Source organism: Strigops habroptila, chromosome 2 (genome assembly GCF_004027225.2).
Source record: "Strigops habroptila isolate Jane chromosome 2, bStrHab1.2.pri, whole genome shotgun sequence".
Taxonomy (NCBI): Eukaryota; Metazoa; Chordata; class Aves; order Psittaciformes; family Psittacidae; genus Strigops; species Strigops habroptila.
In genome coordinates this window covers 21,005,954-21,026,698 of record NC_044278.2, presented here as the reverse complement: position 1 = coordinate 21,026,698, position 20,745 = coordinate 21,005,954, and the positions used below count along the sequence as shown (strand labels likewise).

The 20,745-nt window shown below is 36.9% G+C and overlaps 1 protein-coding gene and 1 long non-coding RNA gene across 2 annotated transcripts in view; both read left to right on the top strand.

The window, feature by feature from the left end:
- ATG3 (autophagy related 3) overlaps positions 1-20,745 on the top strand; it is a 24,560-nt gene extending 3,815 nt beyond the window's left edge. The window contains exons 3-12 of the mRNA XM_030477794.1: positions 3,082-3,131; positions 4,356-4,426; positions 6,197-6,304; positions 8,202-8,251; positions 9,335-9,416; positions 9,938-9,972; positions 10,730-10,885; positions 11,564-11,691; positions 17,215-17,283; positions 18,952-20,745. Coding sequence (XP_030333654.1) covers positions 3,082-3,131; positions 4,356-4,426; positions 6,197-6,304; positions 8,202-8,251; positions 9,335-9,416; positions 9,938-9,972; positions 10,730-10,885; positions 11,564-11,691; positions 17,215-17,283; positions 18,952-19,033 — 831 coding nt within the window. The 3' untranslated portion in view covers positions 19,034-20,745. The remainder of the gene's footprint in view (positions 1-3,081; positions 3,132-4,355; positions 4,427-6,196; positions 6,305-8,201; positions 8,252-9,334; positions 9,417-9,937; positions 9,973-10,729; positions 10,886-11,563; positions 11,692-17,214; positions 17,284-18,951) is intronic.
- LOC115604553 lies at positions 11,702-16,064 on the top strand. Its single transcript, XR_003990314.1, has 2 exons — positions 11,702-14,198; positions 14,353-16,064. It is a non-coding gene; the product is annotated as an uncharacterized LOC115604553 (long non-coding RNA).

The following is a 20,745-nucleotide window of genomic DNA, read 5'->3' as shown; positions in this document are numbered from 1 at the left end:
AAAGTTCTAAATGGCTTTTTTGCTCTACAGATGAAATAGAGCAACAGAATTCCTCTTGAAATGACATTTGACATCTGAATGTGGAATACTTTTTTCCTGGATTATGTCACGAAAAGCTTGTAAAGAAGCTTGTGCTGAGTCAACAGCTCCTTTTGTCATAGGAGTTCTGGACTCAAACAGGAACATATTGATTTTAGAAGTCTTTCCCATAAGCAGCTCATAGGGGAGCTTGTATCTTGGAAACAGTCTTTTGCTTACCTCACTTTTGTTTCCCTCCAAGGCTCTGGCTAAATCATTATATATGCTTGTCTACACCAAGTATCCAATGATTACTACTTTTTCCCTCCTTTTCTCTATAGCTTACTTCAGGCTGGTTGTATTTTGGATTGCTGCCAAGCAGTAGTAGTTTTTTTAAGGAGTCTGCTGTGAAGAGAAAGAAACAGGACTTTTTTTTCTTTTTTTTGTAGAATAGTAAAAACACTGATTGTACAGTGCTATTTTGACTTCTCCGTTCTACTTTTTCTCATAGTAAAGTGTTACTGTTCTGAAAACACATTGTCTTCACAGAGGTTTGAGAAAACAATGTTAAAACTGTTAGGTAGAATAAAAGAGAAATGAGGCAGACTGCACAAATGTGAAGATGAGATGGAAAAAAATGACACAAATGATGACCGATGCAGATAGATAGTGTGAACAGAAGTATTTTTCCTAACCTTGGTACCTATAGCATATTTCTGGTGTGTTGCATGGCAAGCAAGCAAGCTCAGAAAAACAGGCTTAGCAGCACGATGTTCTGCTGTTCTGATAACCATACATGTGTGTGTATTACTGCATATAAATATTTATATGTTAAATATTACACAATAATAGATTTACAATTTATATTATCTGTAAACCAAATATAAGAGAGAAAATCTAGACAGATGTTTTACTAGTGCTTAATCCCTCTTGATCATGGGAGAAAACTTTGTAGTAGTACTGAAAGAAAAGGGCTTTCTATAGAACGTAGGAAGAACCACACTATGTTACATTAAACAGTTTGCAGCATTTAAACGTCGTTAGGAATGTGAATAGTGTGTATTCTTTGCATAAAGTTAGATTCTGATAGGAAGAACGAATTGGATCCTTCAAAGCAGTAGTCAAGGGAAACAATTCTACAGCAGGATTAATTTTTTGATAAATTTAGATGAGACTGAAGCATGGATCTGCTGATTGTCCACTTGACAGTCTTTCTTCTTCCCTGATGATTTTGGTCTTTATATAGTAATGATTGCTAAAGAAAGAGTCAAAACATTGATATTGCTAGGATATTGTCTTCGAATGACTTTGAATTTCTTGGGTAATGAATCTCAATTCAACTGTATTTTAGTCTGAGATGCTGTTTATAGACTTTGTGGGGTTCCTGTGGCTTGCCTCAGAAGATGAATCAGGAATAAGGCTAAAAAATGACTCATTATTCAAACTTAACAATTGCTCCCTCTTTTCATATACTTCTGTACTTGATTAATTAGAACAAATTCCTGCCTGTTCTTACTAGTTAACACCTCAGAAAGATAACACCTGTTTTAATTTTATATGTAAGTACCGGCAAATCTTAAAAATCATTCTTTCCAGGAGTAGAAGTAAGATGTTGTCCTGAAATTGGTGTCTTTTGCAATATTGGTTCAGATATGCGATAGCATTAGTGCTTGAGAAATAGAAAGTGAAACCAGCTAGATAATTCTGCTGCCTAAGCTGAAGAAAATGCAAATGACATTTCAAGTATTGTTCTAGGGTTTTGCATCTATTAGACCCACAAAGAATACTTCAACTTTTTTTTTCATCTTGAAGAATATTTTGTAACATTGCTGCCAGTTGGTTTCAGTTCCTTGAACAGAGAATTCTAAATAATTCTGGAGTTTCATGTGTTGTTTATTATTACGTTAAGGCTAATGAGTTTTAAAATTTTGATGTGTATTGGGAGGAGTTGCTGTTTTCTTAGAAGATTTCACCTATGCTGGAGAATTCTGTTGGAAAATGGATGAAAGGAAGCAATTCTGCAGAGATTAAGTCTGCTAATCCATATGCAGTGCGTGTTGCGGGGTTTTCCACTATGCTGATATGCCTCGCTTTGGAGGACATGGTGAGAAAATGGCTGACACACCACTTACAACAGCTTCTGATTAACTAAAAGTGTGCTGTTATAAACTGGCATTTTAAGACAAGAAAGCAACTGTAGCAATGGGTATGCCCCTCATTTTCAAAAGTAACTGGTGCAAAAGACCACACAAATAGCTTTTCTTGGGTGCAGGCTAGACTTTCTCAATTTATGCATACAAAAAAAAGTCAGTGGGTTAGACTTTGCTGGATGAATTTGAGTTCGTCTAGAAGCCTAGCAGGAGTTTTGCAATATCAGCTTCGAAGTAGTGATGTAATTTTATAAAATCCTTTGTCTCTGATAATAAGCACAAGTAGCCTGAAGATTTTTTAGAAGCTATTTCTTCAGAACAAAGTTATACATAAGGTTTTTCAATGTGTGGTTATCCTTATTTAGTTAACATCGGGGTGAACTATTACAGTGATGGTCATTACTTAAAATGTATACTGTTTATCCTTCTGTTGCAGTTCTTTCATCAATTGAATGAATTGATGTCAGCCTCACTTTTCTTCTTGCTGAAAAATTGTTTTAAACACTGAAAGATAAATATTTTTTTCTACATTAAGCTCTTCATTGTCTTTGTAAAACTTTGTTTGAAGAGTGGCAAATAAAAACAGTTTCTTCATCACAAAGTAAACAATGTTACTTGGTCTAGAAACTTTTTTGCTTGTTTCAAGACTGGTAGGTTGTACCACAGCTTTTTAACTATCTGAATTTGCTGTTGTGCTTAGTATGCATTTGCTTCAGCTGAAGTCAATTTAGTCTTTGGGTTTTCATGGTTAGCTGAGAAATTGAGTTAAAATACAGCATCAAACTGATCTAAACAATTGTTAGTTACATAGTTAATCTGTCAAAGGAATGTGCAACTGAAATACTGAGGAAAATTGGAGTTTGTTTCCATACGCTGTATTTAACAGTACTTTAATTTTTTCCTGCCTTAACAGTTTGTCGCGGCTGGAGATCACTTAGTTCACCACTGTCCTACTTGGCAATGGTAAGTAAGATGAAAAGAATTATAGAAAGCTAGCATCCCTACTATGCTTTAATGTGCTTCTGCTGAATGCAACTATACAATTGTCTCATTTCATAGCAATACATGGACTTTTTCAGTAGAACTTATGCTGGTTTTATGATGAAGCTATCTTTAAGTCAGGCAGGACTTACATGTTGCTGTGTAGCAGTAGTTGAAACGAGGTTTTGTTTGGGGATTTTTTGTTTTCCTAAGGTTTTAGAGGAAATAAGCCGATACATACTGTGAATGCTTTCAGTGCTTAGCTGTGGTAGCAGCATGTCTCCCTGAGCTTGTCTTGATGATTAGTGATTCAAAAAGCAAAGGCCACATGCAGCTAAGAAGTAGTTGTAATTAGTATATTTTAGACAAGCATTTATTAACTGATTATGTTCAAGTTGGCCCACATCAGATCACTTTGAGCAGTGCTTGCCCTTGGAAATTCCTTGTCTTTCATACACAATAAGGGTGCAAACAGGGTGATTCCTCATGTTCTACTGATGTCTTGCATTATAAAACTAAATCAGTTACTGCCGAGATAAGCATTGTCTGCGCAGTTGGTATCATCAAGGTTCTTGGCTCTATATTGGGCCATGAGTTGCTGAAGGAGAAATTATTATGCTTTAGTCATTGTTTCTTGCCCTTTTACCATCGCCTTCAGGGAAAACATGATGTTGAGTCTGGCCTATTTGCCAGCAGTTTAGAACAGGCTATTTAAAATATTGGTCTTACTTTAAACCAAAATCCACTGAAAGTGAAAGCAAATGCTTCAGTAATGTGAACTTGGCAAAGATTACTTGAGCTCTAGTGACTATGGGCAGGTTTTATAATTATAGAAGTCTGTTTCTTGCTTTTTCTGAAGTTGCTTTATCCAAACATTTGGATCTCTGTTGTTGCTGATCTTAGCAAATTTTATATAGACTACATTGTTCCATCAACCTATCTTTTCTTGGCCATCTTAAAGTGAAAGTAGTTTTTGAAGCAGAAAATAGTTTTGATCCAAGGCTCTATAGTTTAGGGGTGGCCAACTTTTTTGATCCCTTATATCAAAGTGTTTGTATAGGGAAGAGTAAGATCATAGCAAACAGATTCTGAGAATAGGTCAAGAAGAGTATATAAAATGTTCCTGATATACAGTGAAAATAGAAGGGTTCTTTTGTTTACAGATCATCAAATTCTCAACCTTTTATGGTGCACTTCATTTTGCAGGGCTTCAGGAGAAGAACTAAAAGTCAAGGCTTATCTGCCAACAGACAAACAGTTTTTGGTAACTAAAAATGGTAAGGCTGAAGTTTAAATATAAGTGTTCTTAGGATTGATAGCATGGTTGACTGCGCTATCAACTACTGATTGTATTGACAGGGGAAGCAAATATCTTGCATTTTGAATGCTTTGGCTTTGCAATATTAAAACAGCTTTTCCTGCAGATCTAAAATCTTTTCTTTAGATCAGTTTTTAGCAGGGCTTTATACTAGTAATACAGCTTGCCTTGTTGAAGTAGAAATTAAGTTTAAAAATTATAAAACTCCTTGTGTGTCTTTCTCCTGTCCTTCAACTCGTATTAGGTGTCTAAAAGGAAGATGTGTTTATTTTCTTCTTTCTTTCAGAAAACTCAGGCTATTGAAATGTTCCAGAATGTTTTTCACAGTGACACTGATACTTCTTGTTCAGATATAAAATTACTGTCACTATCCCTGTCAAAAAACAATAAAATTTTTAAATAAAATTTTGATCAGCTTTACCGTTGTGTATATAGAATACTTGTGGTGACTACCTCTTTGATGGAAAAGGCAGCTAACATCTTGGCACAAGCATGGGGAAATAATTTTCTCGAAAGATCTTGTGTCAAAATGTGTCAAAGATAATTCCATTAGATGAACCTTTAGTGTTAAGAACAGCCTGAGGAGATTTTTACCTGCAATGGGTTGTATTTTATACTTGGATTTCACTTGGTGGCTTTTGGAGTCTTGCAGTGTGCTGTCATGTGAAAATGCTTACAGTAGTGTTGGACAGACTTCCCTAAGACGATCCTGGTGGCTGGATGGCCAAGTGATCAACTTTTTCTCTTCCCCCCTGCCCCTTCCTCCCCCTCTCCCTTCCGGCACTTCCAGGACCCCTCATTGCTCTGATCCTTCTAGATCACGTTTCAAAATAATGTGTTTCCTGCTGATGGTGTCACATTGGCCTAACGCTCAAGTAAAAGTGGTGGGCTATGGATGAGGCAGGCAGCCAGCCTACAGATCTCATTTTGGAAGTCTTTGGGGAACTTCATGTGACTTTCACACCCCTCTTCTCACTTTCTGAAAGGTCTAAGAACAATTTACAAACTGTGCACTTCATGCAGCAGTGGGTTCCCACCCCCCGATTAGTATAATAGGAGCATTTTTCACATGGTCCTTGTTTATGATGATGGAAAATGTCTGTTTCGCCTTAATTAGACCCACATTCTCTCTTTGACTGTTTTCTAAAAACTTTGTATAAATCTGTACTCAAATGGCTCTGTAATGCATGTGGCTGAAATTATGTAGAATAATACATTCATTCTAACCTTTTCTAAACTTGTAGGTGTTAATTTATAATTAAGCATATCTAATATAAATAGCTGTTGCAAACTTTTAGCAAAATTCTAAAGACAAATCAGTTCAATAAACCTATGCTAATCCAGGCAAAATTATGCTTAAGATAAAAGTTGCTTAGCAATATGAAGAAAGCTAATAGGTTGTCTCCAGTTGTTAGCAAATGAGAAGTTAATTATTTTCTAGTCCTTAAGAGTTTGGATGAAAGTACTCTAACGGGTTACAGAAGAATGAACTTGTAAGGCCACAGCAAGTGTTTTACTCTATATGAAATAAAATGTGGTACAGCACATCAGCATAATTTTAAGTTCATGCTTTTGCTTTTGCTTTTGAAATATAACTTCAGGATTCCTTAAATAAGGGCATATGAGAGACTACCACATTTCAGAAAGCCCTGTAGGATAATTTCTTACTTTCTTATCCTGGTTTTGTGTAGGAATGACTGCATTCATTTTGTTTTGCAATTTTTTGCAGTGCCATGTTACAAAAGGTGTAAGCAGATGGAGTACTCGGATGAGCAGGAAGCAATTATAGAAGAAGATGATGGTGATGGGGGATGGGTAGACACTTTTCACAATGCAGGTATTCAGCCTTGCTTCAGACTTTGCATTTGGTAATCTGAAGGATTTTCAGTTTCCTTTATTAGAAAGTAAAATCTTTTTTGCATATGTTACGCTGCCAGCCACCCACTCATGATTGGTACATTGACTGCTCAATATTATCTTATAAATGACCTGTGTAGTGGCTCATTCCTTTGTAAGGAGATCCTGTGAAGAGAATGCTGGTTTAAATTATTTGTTTGAAGAATATGCAAATTTCTCCTTTTTTTTAGTTACATTTCATGTGAAAAACATTCAGATCTTTAACTTAATGATGACCTCAAATGACTTAACTATTTCAGTGTTTCCCATTCTATTGAATTGTTGGATTGAGCTAAAAGGGGGAAACATTAGAAAATGGCTGTTATCTTAGTGCGTGAGGTCACTGCAGAAGGGGTGGGTGGGGCTCTAAAAAGAAAGAAAATATTGTTAAGTACAGAGATGAGTGTGGGAGATGATCCTTTTTTTCATGAAGTCCGTAGATGAGCTCATGTTTATAAAGCAGTCTGAAAATTACTGCTTACGTGAATATCTCATTAGCTTTTCTATTACTGCCTCTTATAAATCTTTTTGTTATTTTCAAAGAATTGGCAATTTTATTAGTTTTAGTCTGTTTCTTGATGTTCTATCACAAGTTAATAAAAGTGTCTTTCAAGTTTTCTCTGCCGTTTTCAAGCCTAGAAGGTACTCCACTCAGTTTTTTACTTTCTTCAGTGTAAATTTTTTCTTTTTGGCTAGGATGTGGAAGTTCTTTAAATAGTTCAGCCAGGCTGGGGAGAAGAAGGGTGGGAGAAGATGCCTTTTGTTTCTGTCGATGTACGCTTTTCAATACTGGCAATTCTTAAATGTATCACAGTTCATAATTGAACACCCCAAAGAAGTCATTTGGCATAGCTTTGTCATATCCTTGGATTAAGGGCACGTTCTCCATCTCTGCTGTGGATAGACTCTTTTACCAAGTTTTTCTTTTTAGGCTTGAGTGGTTTGGGCACCATGCTATAGTAGCACAACCATAACACTCTGACTAGACCTGATCAGGTCTCCAGTCAAAGGAGAGAGGGAAAAAAAAAAGTCGTCTTCCACTCATCTGTATAGATGCCTTTATAACACCACTTTTTCTGGTGGGAAAAACATACACCAATGATCACACAGCCACAAGAAATGCATTTTTTCTAAGCAGAGTTCAGCTAGCTTCCTTTTCTTGAAACAGGTGTTTCTGATGAGCAATTACTTGATTCCAGGTTCATTCTCCATAATGAAATAACTTATTTTCAGCTGAAGAGTTAATTAGATAAATGTACTGTGTCAGGGCAAAATCTTATTAGGTATCCCAAACAGTACTGGGTGAAAGCAGCAGTAAAACTAGAAGGCTAATGGGGAGGAACTCAAGAGCTGATACTATGATTTGGGATGGTTTTTAACCCCAGTTCCTCTCAGCTAAAAGCATTGTGTTCTGCTACATTGTGCTTTGTCATGAACACCTTGCTTTCAAGATGTTCAGAAATACTCATAAATGCATGCCTTGTTCATGAAGTTGAATTCTGTTATTGTGATGTGAATGCCTATCCTGAACTCACTTCTATGAAAATTCATTAAAATGAAAATGAAAATTACTTTGCACTGTTCCATCAATGAAACTTGTATGATGTGTGAGAACTGTGCTATTGTGCTCCATGTTACTGGTATGGTTTGTTTATGCATGTCCAGCACCAAGCATGCTACCAATACCAAATAAACAGCCTTTCAAATATCAAAATTGTTGTGAGATATAACTTGGAAAGATCATACACTGCTTTCTGAAGTCTTGGCAGCCTTTTTCTCTACTATTCTGTAACAAAGAAACAAGCTTTTTTAACGCAGACCTCTTGTTCAATTAACAGGTATAGTGGGTGCAACAGAAGCAGTTAAGGAGATCACACTAGACAGTAAGGTACTTGGTTCTAAATTTTCCTCTTGCTTTATTACAGGTAATAGAAGTCTTACCTGCAGCAATCTAATACTGCCCATGAAAGATCAAATTATACTTTGTCACTAGATGTGTTGCAGATACATGGTAACTTTCGCAACCCATGATATTAGTCAAAGCATGTGCATCTCCTTCTGAGAGAAGTTTACTGAGGCAGTGTTCTTTTTGGAATGCCTTTAGCCAGCATGCTCTTGTGCCAGGTTTTTACAAATTGAAAATGAAAGTACTGCTTTTTCACAAATCAGTAACATCTGGGTCGAAGGAACACTGTAAGGAATACCTAGAGGTGATCACTGTTTCTGCGAAACACAGTATTTGCAGGATGTCATTGTGATTCATAACTGCTGTTGTGTGTTATGAATTGGATTTCACTTCTAATATATTGTATGTAGAAAAACTTACTTGTACAGGTTGGATCACAGGTCCAGTCCACAAAGACAGCTCTCTGCTTATGTTCTATTTGCTAAAGCACTTCACAACTTAGTTTCTTACTGATTCTGGTGTTTTGGTTTTCTAATGAGGAAACCTGCCACCTGATATTTACAATTGGAGCAGCTTTCATGAAACCTGTGCAAATAGAGACCTCTCCTTTCTGAATTTCACTAGACTTGTCTCTTGGGTTCAAATGCTGTGCATAGGCCCACAGTCCCCAAAAGAAAAAGTTGGCAGAGGGCTTGGGTTAGGACATACAGGATCTTATTGAACAGGTATGACTGTAGATTAGTCGTACCTGTTTAGTCATTGCCTTTCATTTGAGATAGGTGGGTTTTTGAAAAGCAATTACAGGCTGTTTAATCCCATGTTTATTTTTTGTTTCTTATCAATTAAATCATTCCAGATTACAAAGTCAAAGGAGAACTTTTAAAGTGGATTTTTAATGTCATACTAGGACTTCGAAACTAAGATTGGTTAATAAGCAAATACTTGAGTTCAGTATAGTCCTTAATATTGCAGAAATTATTTTTCTGGTTCACTGTATGTGCTGCAGCTGTAAGGCTGTGTAGATGCAGTGTCATTAAAGCAGTGTTTTCAATTTAACTTATAAAGGAAAATATAAAAATACCAGATCGTTCAGCATCTTGCGAAGATGATGATGAGGAAGATGAAGGAGAAGCTGCAGACATGGAAGGTATTCCCTTAAATTAGGTGGGACGTGATTTATTTCAGGCCTTTAACTAAAGCAGTACACTCTAAGAAAACACTACTTTTTCTTTTCATGGAATGCATGCTGAAAAATTCAGCAGACACATGCTCTTTATCAGCTTTTATGTGGTCTTATTGATGCATGTTTACTCTTAACTTGTGTGCCGAAACGTGTGAATGTTATTGACTGGGAAATTAATTTGAGTAGTGGAACAGATCCAAGCAAGTGTAAATTACGGATTTAGCACAGCTTCCTTCCCGCTTCATACCTACACTTAACTGCAGTCTGCCTACTTAAAACCACTTGAGGATTGCTCATCATGTACTTACTGTAGTCTTGATCAAATTTGTATTAAAAAAGGTATAGTCTGGTTTGGGGATTCAGAAGTTTACCTGAATTAAACATCTTTAGATACATGTAGAATGTTTTAAAGGAGTTGTTTATGAATGAGAAATATGATGACTAGCTACAAGCTGAACACAGAATTTTATGGGTCTTCTTTTCAGAGTATGAAGAGAGTGGGCTATTGGAGACAGATGATGTGAGTGAACAGTTCTCTATCTTGTCTGTTACAATGCTTATTACCAATATGAGCACAAGCAAAGTAAAAATGATAGTAACAAATGGATTACATAACAAGCTTGTTATGAGCAGTGGGATTACTGAGCTTGGTTTCCTGTGGATTTGTCTCCTGCCATGCTACTGCAGTCCTAAGTCCTCAAAGATTTAGATCACAGTAATTCTGTGGTTTTTTGCTGATCCTTTTTGCTCTGCTTACACACAATGCTGCACTCACAAGAGGTAAAAATACGCAATTGTTCTTGAGGCTTATGTGTGGAGGATGCGTGGCTTACAGGTTCAATAGATTATGCTGATGCATCAGACTGTCATGAGAGGGGAAAAAAAAGGCATCATTATTTGTGGTATTCCACTAAGGTCTTCATAAATGCATAAACTGAGACCTCTGCCTTCTGAATTTTATTGGAATTGTCTGTTGGGTTCAAAAGTTATTGCTGAAAGAAGGGAGAGGGATGTGACAGTGTAATTGCATTTGTAGTTGCAAATTGGACCTTTTTTAAAAAAATAAAAAAACCTCACTAAAACCAAAAAGCATTTGGTGGGAGAGAAACTGATACAACAGATTTAAAGATAAAAATAAAACCTAAAAGCCTATGTTTTTTTAATGCTTGCTTAAGAACGTTAATTTCTGTTTTAGAGCTTTACATAACTACTTAGGATGGGAAAGGAGGAAATCCAAACAAAACTCTACTAATGTTGTCATTTTTACCTCGAACCAGGCAACGCTTGACACGAGACAGATTGTAGAAACTAACAAGGCTAAAGTTGATGTTGGAGGGGAAGATGCTATTCTACAGACTAGAACTTACGACCTCTACATCACTTACGATAAATATTACCAAACTCCAAGACTGTGGTTATTTGGATATGATGAGGTATAGCTGTGGTTGTTTTTTCCCACTTCTGTAAAATTAGACTCACGGTGTCAAATAGCAAGGCTATTTTTTTTGCTTACTCACAGTAAAAATTGAAATGAAAAAATGGTGATAAAATCATTATATAGTCAGGGTTGCAGACAGGACTTGGGATACTTGCAGGAAGTAGGAACAATTTCACTGAAAATTGCGCTTAGTAACCCAGCATATTTGGAAGGAAGAAAATCATGTTCTGTCATTAGAGTTAATTAGCTCTGTAAAGCTAGTAATAGCCCTAGTAAACTCAGTCAAGTAAGTAGGTATGTGTTTTCATGATTTTCAGAGGGAAAGGGTTAGATAAATCAGTCTCACTTTCATGGCTAAGTTTCTTGAGTTAAAGTTGGTTAGGGCTTACAGCTCAAATACCTAGATGGGAACCTAGGTGAGAACCATTGAGATGGTTCTCAAAATAGATTGACTTTACCATTCATATGGTTTATTAAAAACTAAATTTTGTGCAGTACTATTTCTACACCGTATGGATCTTAAGACACTCAGTTCTTTCCTTCAGACCTGTTTTATATTAGATGCTTATAATTTATAGTGCTTCATCTGTTAATGATGTTAAAATTGCTGAGAAGGAGCAAAAGATTCTTTGTTAGTGATGGTTTTGTTCTAATGTTCCTTTTTCCTATGTAGCAGCGGCAGCCTTTAACAGTAGAGCATATGTATGAAGATATTAGTCAAGATCATGTCAAGAAAACGGTAACCATTGAAAACCATCCCCATCTTCCTCCACCTCCCATGTGCTCAGTTCATCCATGCAGGTAAGTCTTCGTTTCAGGTCTGATTCAGTATGTAGATACAAGGCACTTCACTGGTCTTGTTATGGATTTGGTTCAGGTTTTCTGGACATTTCCACACTTGGCTCCTGTAGTGGTGTGTCAGCTTCTGAGGCAGTATGAAAGGAAGATCTCGGTGATCCTCTGAAGTCATTCCAGTGCTCACTGTTGCAAGTGTATTCTGCAGTCACAGCTGTCTCCCCTTGCTCAGCTTGCTTTTCCTCCACTTCCCTATGGACTCCAGAAGATGGCAGACTACTAGAACTCTATAAAAGGAAGTTCTCCTATACTTTATTTGCTGATATTTTTGGGAGGGTAAAAGTATAATGTATACTTTGGGAACAGAAAAAGATATTTGAACATAAAATACCTCTTTTATTTTGTAATATCTGCCTCCTGCTCCCCCAGAAGTCCTTGAAATTTTATATAGATAGAGGTCCTCTAACTGCCACGCTGAAATACTTGTTGAACACAAGTGCAAAACTCACGCGTGCTTTTAGGGTCTTTCCTGTTGCATTTGCCACATTTCTCCATGTCACTAGCTGAGGAGTCAAATACTCAGTTTGTTGACAAGTTTGTGGTAGTTTTTGCAGACTCAAGACATTCCTGTTTCTCGTTTAGGAATTACTTGATCATAAGATTAATCTTGGGAAGGGCGTACCATTCTTTAGAGAAAGAGCAAGGGAGCTTTGCACCAAGGAGTTTATGGCTGGTTTTGGTCTTCTTATGAGCATGTATATTCATGGACTTTGTCAATGTGTATCTCTTGTTTCTTCCAGTTCATAGTTCTTCACTGCTTTACAACAGTCTTTGCTTTCACCAAGTAGTCAGGCTTATATCTGGACAATCTGAGCAGAGAAGCCATTGTACGACTGGGAAATAGCTTTTTTCCCCAGTTAGTGGACTCCTCGTAGAAAATTTGAAAGTGGTAAATTTTATTGTTGGTCTTTAAATTGTCCAGTTTAAGTCTACACTAATACAATATGATTTCCACACCTGCGGAAATGTCAGGCTCAGTGCTCAAGAGTAGTACAGGGAGCAGAACTTAGAAAACTGTTAGGAAAAAAAAATACAGTATAGAACAGAAAACAGCATAATGCCTCTACTAATCTGTGGGACCACCCACATGTTGAATACTGCAGTACAGCTTTGGTCATCTGTTCTGTAGTCTGTGAGGTGAAGGAAGACTAAGACTCGAAAAGATACAGAGGGATTGTCCAGGATAACTGAGGTCATCCTTCTTTCCCATAAGAAATGATTGAATAACCTGGGACCCTTCAGCTTTAGAAAAAGCAGCTGAGGAGGGAGTTACAATTTCAGTGCCCTTCATTATGAATGCCATAGAAAGTGAAATAATAAGTGTGCATTGTTTGGGGTTTGATGACATTGAATGCTACTCACTGATGGCATGTTCAAAGCCAGAAAAAGGATTAAACTCTGCACACAGCACCTATTTAAACTAAATATTTGTTTGAGCAATATGATGTTAATGAAACAAAAGTTTGCCAAGAGTTGTTAAAAGGGAAGTTATTAGAATGCTTCAGAATTAGAAAGTCCCTAGGTTGTATATTGCTGGAAACTAGTACTTTGAAGGAAGCATTACTAGGTGCTAACTCTGGCCTCTTTCTTAAGCACATACTGTAAGACAGTAAGCAGGACAAGATAGACCTTTGGTTTGGTCTAAAAGGTATTCTTGTACCTTATATTAATGTACCAGTCTTAATATGTAAATCTGTTAGTGACTTTGAACGTCTTATTGTTTGCTGTCTGCATGGTTTTGGGGAGAAAAATGGATGCAGCATTTTGTGCAATTAGTGTTTTTGAAGGAGTGTCAGGTGGGATGAATCTAGGAAGGCTTAACAGACTGACTGGGAAGATGGTTTATAGAAGAAAAGGAGGAAAAAAAAAAAAAGCCAGAAGCCAAGGCTCAATTTAGTGATTGCTGGAAGTCTGGTAATAAATCAGTTGGAAGAAGCTCCTGTAGCGGATGCAGGCTGGGAAGGCATTCAGAAGAAACGAAGATGACCAGATATTTGGGCGTGACTGACTAGGTAGACCTGTGGGTTTTATACCGGGCTGTGGCTGCAATGTAACCTGTTTAATTTTGCAAACACTTTTGCAGAGTAAGAACCAATTTAATACTAGTCTGTGGATCTGGATTGAGAGTCTTCATGGATAAGAGCTCCGTGTGCATGTTTCACTTCTTCCTCTGAAGCCAGTCAAGTGCCAGTGCCTTTGTTATGTAATCCACATCTACACTTAAAGAAACGGTTTGCATCATTAGACTTGTTCCAATTAGTCTTATAAGCCTGAAAGAGGTGATTGATATTGTAGCGAGACAGACTTATTGGTAGTCTTAAAAGCAGAGGAAACTGTCTAGTCCTTCTCAAAAAGCAATCTGTTTGACTGGCAACTGCTTAACATTGGAAAGGTTTGAAAAGGTCATCTTGATACTGTGAAGAAAGAGGCTAACAGTGTATCTAAAATGGAGAGTTTCAGTATGTTCTCTTACTCTCTAAGGTGTGCTATTCTATTTTGTTAAATTGGTAAGGCTAACAGCTAAGAATGTCTGGGCTTCTGAGGTGAAAAATGGTAGCCAAAAATGTTGGTTTGTTCTGAATTTAGCTAGGAAGTACCAGTGCTTAGCTCTGCTGCTGTTGCTTCCATGCATGTTACAAGAATTGTGTAATGTAGGGTATTTGGGTGGTCCTAAACTTGGTTGTTTCTTGTGACGTGTACATCCCTATGTCATGCGTCAGAGGAAGGAAAGAAACAGCAGTCGGGTGCCATTGTTAGCTGCTCAAGATCGCTTCTATTTTGAGTAGTTAGTTAAAACTGTTCATCTTGCAGCTCTGCTGTAAGTTGTAGTTCATGTCAGCATTTTTACGGTACTGGGAGGAACACAATCAACTTCCTCATCAATTCCTGCAAGCTGGTTTAATTACAATTCTCAACTTTTTTTATGTGGGTAGTATGAAGGGACTATCAAACTAGTTAACTACTGAACACATTTACAGTTAGATCTGAATTACTTGCACTAATTCCAAGTGCTTATTTTTCTCTGTTTCAGAATAAATGGTGATGGGCTTCTGGACTCTTTTTAGTTCTTAGGTACTCTAAATATCTGCAGGGAAGTGACTAGAGGCAGCTGCAAGGATCAGCAAATTGTTGATCTTAAGGTTAACAGATTATTGTGGATTCTGAATGTTTTGCCTGACGATGACATTTGTGGGTTTTCCACACCTATCTGAGTGTGTTTGAGCAGTTACAGACACTTAATCGAAGTCATAGGTAATTTTTTTTCTTGAAAATATGCTATCCTAAAAAGTCTTGCATTTTACTCTCTTTTATGGAAGCTGATAGTTGTTATCCACTGCACTAAAAGTCCTGTGGAAGGCCTTTTATCTCTCTGAACTGCAAGAGATTGAGGGGGGCAGGAGAACTGAATCATTTCTGGTGGTGGTTTTTTCCCTCATATATCAGGAAGGCTTTTATTTTTTACTGTTCTGATGGTATGTATTTCCCTTCCAGCTGATATTCAGGCAATGTCAGTATGTCAGCTGTACTGAATTCCAGTGTGAAGTTGTTAAAATATTTAACATTTGACTAGCAGCTTTGGTCTGTTGCAGAGCAGGAGAGGGGTTCTTCAGTTGGAAAGCAGACATTCTTAATGAGAACATAAAGGGTCATCTAATCAATCTAAAAAATCAGTTTCTTTCAACTTATTGTTAAACCCTTAATTTATGGTTTTGTTTTTTTATTGAATTTATTTTCTACTAATATATTTACTACTGAATTTATTTTCAGTAGTAACATCAATATTTCTGGCTTGGAATATGAATAATATGTCAATTACATCATTTGAACCACATCAAGAGTTAGTTGATTACACCAGAAAGTAAATTTTAGTAGGTGTTTTAAATGTCTGGTCTGTTTCATAGCTCAGGCAATCTACAAACAGGTCCTGGAACAAGCATTTTAGTCATCTGAAGTTAAGAGTTATTTGTGGGGGGCTTTTTTTTTTTTTTTTCCACTTCTGAATAAAAGAGAGATTTCTAGACAGCAGGATAATTTAGATAACATTTCTTCCAAAGTTATCTTATTTCTTTCCCTTGGGAGATATACATACTTCACATTAATTCCTCAAAATTTTCTTATAGAACGAAACTGAAACAGGAAACAAACATTTGAAAGTTTATAAAGCACCTGCAAAACTTTTCATGAGTAACTGTATGACAGTAAGAATGACCATTACTGTGGCCATTATGGCATTCCAGATATGTAAATAGTCCTTAGAAAACAGAAAAGAGCAAATGTCATTAAGGTGTATGAATTTGAGCCAGTATCCTTTTAAAGACTTTTAATAGTTGTAGGGTGGCCTGTGCCGGTACAAAAAATAGTCCACCGTTACAGATAAGGTTGAAGCTTAAGTTTTGACAGTCCACGTTCCTATATGGAAGCAGCTGGCCTTAGCACCCGATACATGGCATGTGTGCTGCAGGGGCATCATGAAGATCCAGAATTGGAATCAGCTGTGAGGGTCAAAGACCAACGGCACAGCAAATGACAAATGCTGACCGTTAGTATTTCCCCAGACTTACATGTTCCTGTTCACAGCATGTCCTGGTAACTTTGCAACAGCTTCCTTCCTTGTGTTTGCAGTCACTGACAGGATGATTAACTTTGGAGGTAACTACTAAATGCCAGTTACTGGTCAGCTATTTAAATTTGCATAATGGTATCAAAGCATGGTCAGAAAGTTATGCAGCCTTGTTCTCAGTAGACACATAGATTGTTTTGGGAAGAGTATTTTAAACTACTGCTGTTAACTAGCTTGCAGTGTTGCATAGGTTGATGTCCATAGCCATATATGATGAAACTGATAAAGATTACCTACAGAATCATGAATTTAAAACCAAGTTGAAGTGTAGAGAAAAGTAAGATGAGTTGTACAACTTGGGATCTTGTGTTAAATATATAAATAAAATATCAGTTAACCACACAGTAGTTCTCCCCTCTGATTTGATATGATGTTCATCCTTTGGTTCAAGGGACATAAGAAATATCCTGAACACCAGACCATTACTTCTGAATTGTAATTGGTCATTAAAAGATTTAAAGTCTTCATCACTGGAGATATTCAAGACCAGATAAACCCGTTCTGAGCAACCCGTTCTAATTTACTGCTCATTGAGCAAGGAGGATTTAATTTAGCAATTAAAAATAACACTAGTGACAAGCAGTATGTATCAATGCTCATTGTGGCATTCCATCTACATTGTAGCATAGAACATTTTTCGTTTTCCTTGTGAACGTAAGGAGCTGGTGAATAACTTTACATTCATCACATAATGTTACCTTTCAGTTACTGTTGGGATTTTTTCCTTTTGCTGCTTCTGAAGCTAACAGTCCAAAACTATTTAATTTGCACAAAACCTAATCTTACTGAGATGAAGAGGAGTTTACTTTTCCTTAAAATATTTTCACTGTTTCTGGTCTGTTTTTCAGGCATGCAGAAGTCATGAAGAAAATAATTGAGACTGTTGCAGAAGGTGGAGGAGAACTTGGCGTTCACATGTATCCTTTTTCGTTACTATGTGGTATTCTCAGAGATTTCTTGTAGTGTAAGGAGCTGTTATCTCAAGGTTCCTAAACTGGAATGCAGCTGTGAGTGAAAGCAGTAAACAACTGCTTGTAGTAGCACTTACTAGAGTTCTGGGATTAATTCCTTTGTGCAAACAAACTCTGTTAATCAGTTCTCAGAAAGCAGGTGGAATTGAAGGGACATGATTGAGCCCTTGTTTGTAGGGGTGTGAAGCTGTGAGTATGAAACTGAGTATGAAACTAAGATCCCAGTGGAGGATGAAGCTGGAGGTTCATAGACTCCAGCCAGAGTATAATCACTCCTCTTGGTACAGCAGCTTCTGTATTAGATTTGAATCTGAGATTCATTTCTGAAAGTTGTAGAGGTCCCATTGTTCTCTACTCTGCACGTGAGCAATATCTTGGTAACAACATTCAGTTGACAAAAAAGCAATGAAAATTTACTGAAATGATTCTGAGTATCAATATCAAATGCCTCACAATTAGAATTTTCTTTTGCAAGTTGACTGATCTTGGTTATGCTTTGTAGTAATTGATCCCATGCTTTCTGACTAAAGAAACCTCCATGTTAGGAGAAAGTGAAGTGTGTCTTTTCAAATTAATGCTGCTGCTGTAAGGCAAGCAGGGGGGCATTACTGAGCAGCTATAGGCTGCTCAGTAGAACCAGTAATATTCTTTTTCACTGTATGAGTTGAGACTTGCTCAATTTGTGCAGCAAGCGACTGAAACTGAACTGGAAAATAACTTTTCTATCAAGGTAGTTCAAGTCTTCTACTCCTCAATAGTTAGAAATAACTTATCTTCAAGATTTTTGATTACTTTTTCTGCTATTGCTTAACAAATTGAGGTTTTTTTAACAGCCAATTTCTTCCCTTGTTCGTGTTTGTCAAGAAATGGTCCATGAGACTAACATGCGAAAATAGCAGGGTTTACTTATGTCCAGTTCCAATGTAACTTCACTGGAAGTTGAAAGTAGTGGTTTATTTTAATTTTCACTTCACTGTGTGTCTCAGTTCCAGGTGGACAAACACTTCAGTTTAGAATTATCCCATATACTCCACACTGCAGATTCAGGCCCAACATGCATTTGAAGGTGATATACACAAGGGAGATTAAGAAAGCCTCCTCTACAAAGGCAGACTTCTTAGCTTAGCAAAGCTAATCTCTCCATTTTCCCTCATTGACAGGAAGGAGCTATTTCAAAAGATGGTTCATAACAGGAACCTGTTTCTTTTTCTGAGCCATTGAAACACTGAGGAGGAGCCTGCTTTCCCTGCAACTACAGGAAGGTAGCTAGGGATTAGCCTTCCTAAATGTAATTCACCTTGGCATTTGTTAATAACAAATGTGAAGTATGTAAGTGGGATTGTAAATGTGTGTGTACTGTTTTGTAAGATCTGTTGAATATAACTCCTGGTTCTCTGCTTCAACTTAAACCAGGAAAGTGTGTATGTTTGGGCAAGCATCAGATGTCATTACCAGAGTTCTGCTGTATTAATTTCCCAGTCTCTTAACTTTATAATTGCTAGGTGTTATTTTCCTATTAGCAAGAAATAGTGTTGAGCAGACCATTGAATGTGACTTCTCCTTTGTTTTACAGGATTTCTAGCTATCGCATGTTTTCCTTAACAAGAAACTCAGGTACCTTCTTATTTTCTTGAAATTTGTACAGGCGGTCATTCCAACGATAGAATATGACTACACAAGGCACTTTACGATGTAACTAAAATAAGAAATGTCTCCTCTAATTATTAAATCCTTTTTTAAATAACCCATCCATGTGACTTATACAACATTATACATAATTTCTGTAACTAACCTTTTATCAAGTTGATGCATTAAAATAAAATGTTCCATTACCAGCCTTTTTAATAAAAATCTTTGTGTATAATATAAATAAATCACTTTCATTCCAATACAGACACTGCACTAAGAGGTGGGATTTTTTTTCTCCATAATTCCTTCAATTTTGCTTTCAACAGAAGACTCTTTTTGTCTATATTAGAATCTAAAATCTACTTTCTTAGTAGAAACCTAATGTTTTTGGCTTTATTACTGATTCCTGAAAATGAAAAGATTTTATTATTATTTTTCATCCCAATTAAATTAACTTGAGAATTATGTGGGTTTTTCCCTAGTTATGAATGGTTATGTTTCCTCCAGCTGGAGGAGGATTTTGAAAGCTGAAAGAAAATACTTGATCATCTTGTAGAAAAGTTTAATATAGCTGTAACTAACCAATCTTTGAAAAGTGATTGAGCAAGACTAGTGTTTTGGGTTGGAATTTTTTGGGAGACAAAGGAGAAATATTAGTATGTAGTCTGTTAATCTTGTAGTAAAGGCAAAAAAAAAGTCTTATTAACAAAGTTACAGCTTTGGGGTAAGGGGAGAAGATTGCTATGGTACAGCAAGATTTGGTCTTGATTACTTGTCTGCCTCAACTACACTAGCTGGTAGTCCAATAGCATGATTTCCTTTTTGGGGTAAATATACATGGAGTTGTTTATGAATTCAGATATCGCAGATGCATCCAGGCTTTAGCAGCTGCTTTCTGCCCTGTAAATAAGTTTTTCATTAATGAAAATGTGAGGAAAGGACCACCACATATATATGTGTGTGTGTGTGTGTGTGTGTGTATATTTCTATTAGGTTCACTTAAACTCTGTTTAGCTTTCAGTTCTCCCAAACATCCAGCTAGCATTCTGCAGGGTAATCTGAAGTTGGATGTCTGCAACTGGCTGAATTTACTGTTGGGTAGGAAGGTTGGTCCCTGTTCTGGCACAGCTGGTCCCCATCTTGGCTGTCCTCTCTACCATGCTCTTACATGACAGCCTGTAATCAAGTTCTGTGTACTATGCTTAAATTGGCTTTCCTCTCTTGATATCTATCTTCACTTCCTCTTTTTTGGACAGTATCTTAAGCAATGTCTATATAAATGAAGAGTAATGGAGCTGAAACCTGTTAAAACTTAACCACACCCACTGAGTCATGCCATAGGATTTTCCCTATCAGACTAATCTCCAGGATGTTTTGGGTCTTTTGGTAACAAAGGAAGTAGCTGTCCTCCACCCAACAAACAGGGGGGTTGGAGGGGAGCAAAGACAGATTATGTATTAAAATAACCAGCACTGATGCATATTTTTTTCCTTTGCTCTGTCAGAATCTTTTGAAACGTCATTCTCCCTAAAAGTTGTCTCCTCTTTTGGGAACATGAATTAGTCTTTCACTGGTTTCCAGTATGTTAACAAATACCACATTTTTCTTTGCCAGGCTGTTGGTGGAAGTAAGTGGCAGGATATATATTTTTTTTAACTATAAACTGATGAAGGCCTTTTTCTCTGACCCTAGCAGAAAAACAGGAGCAGCAGAACTGAAGAGAACTTGCTAGCAGCTTACATCAGCACTGTGATATTTAATGTCTTACAGCATTTGTAA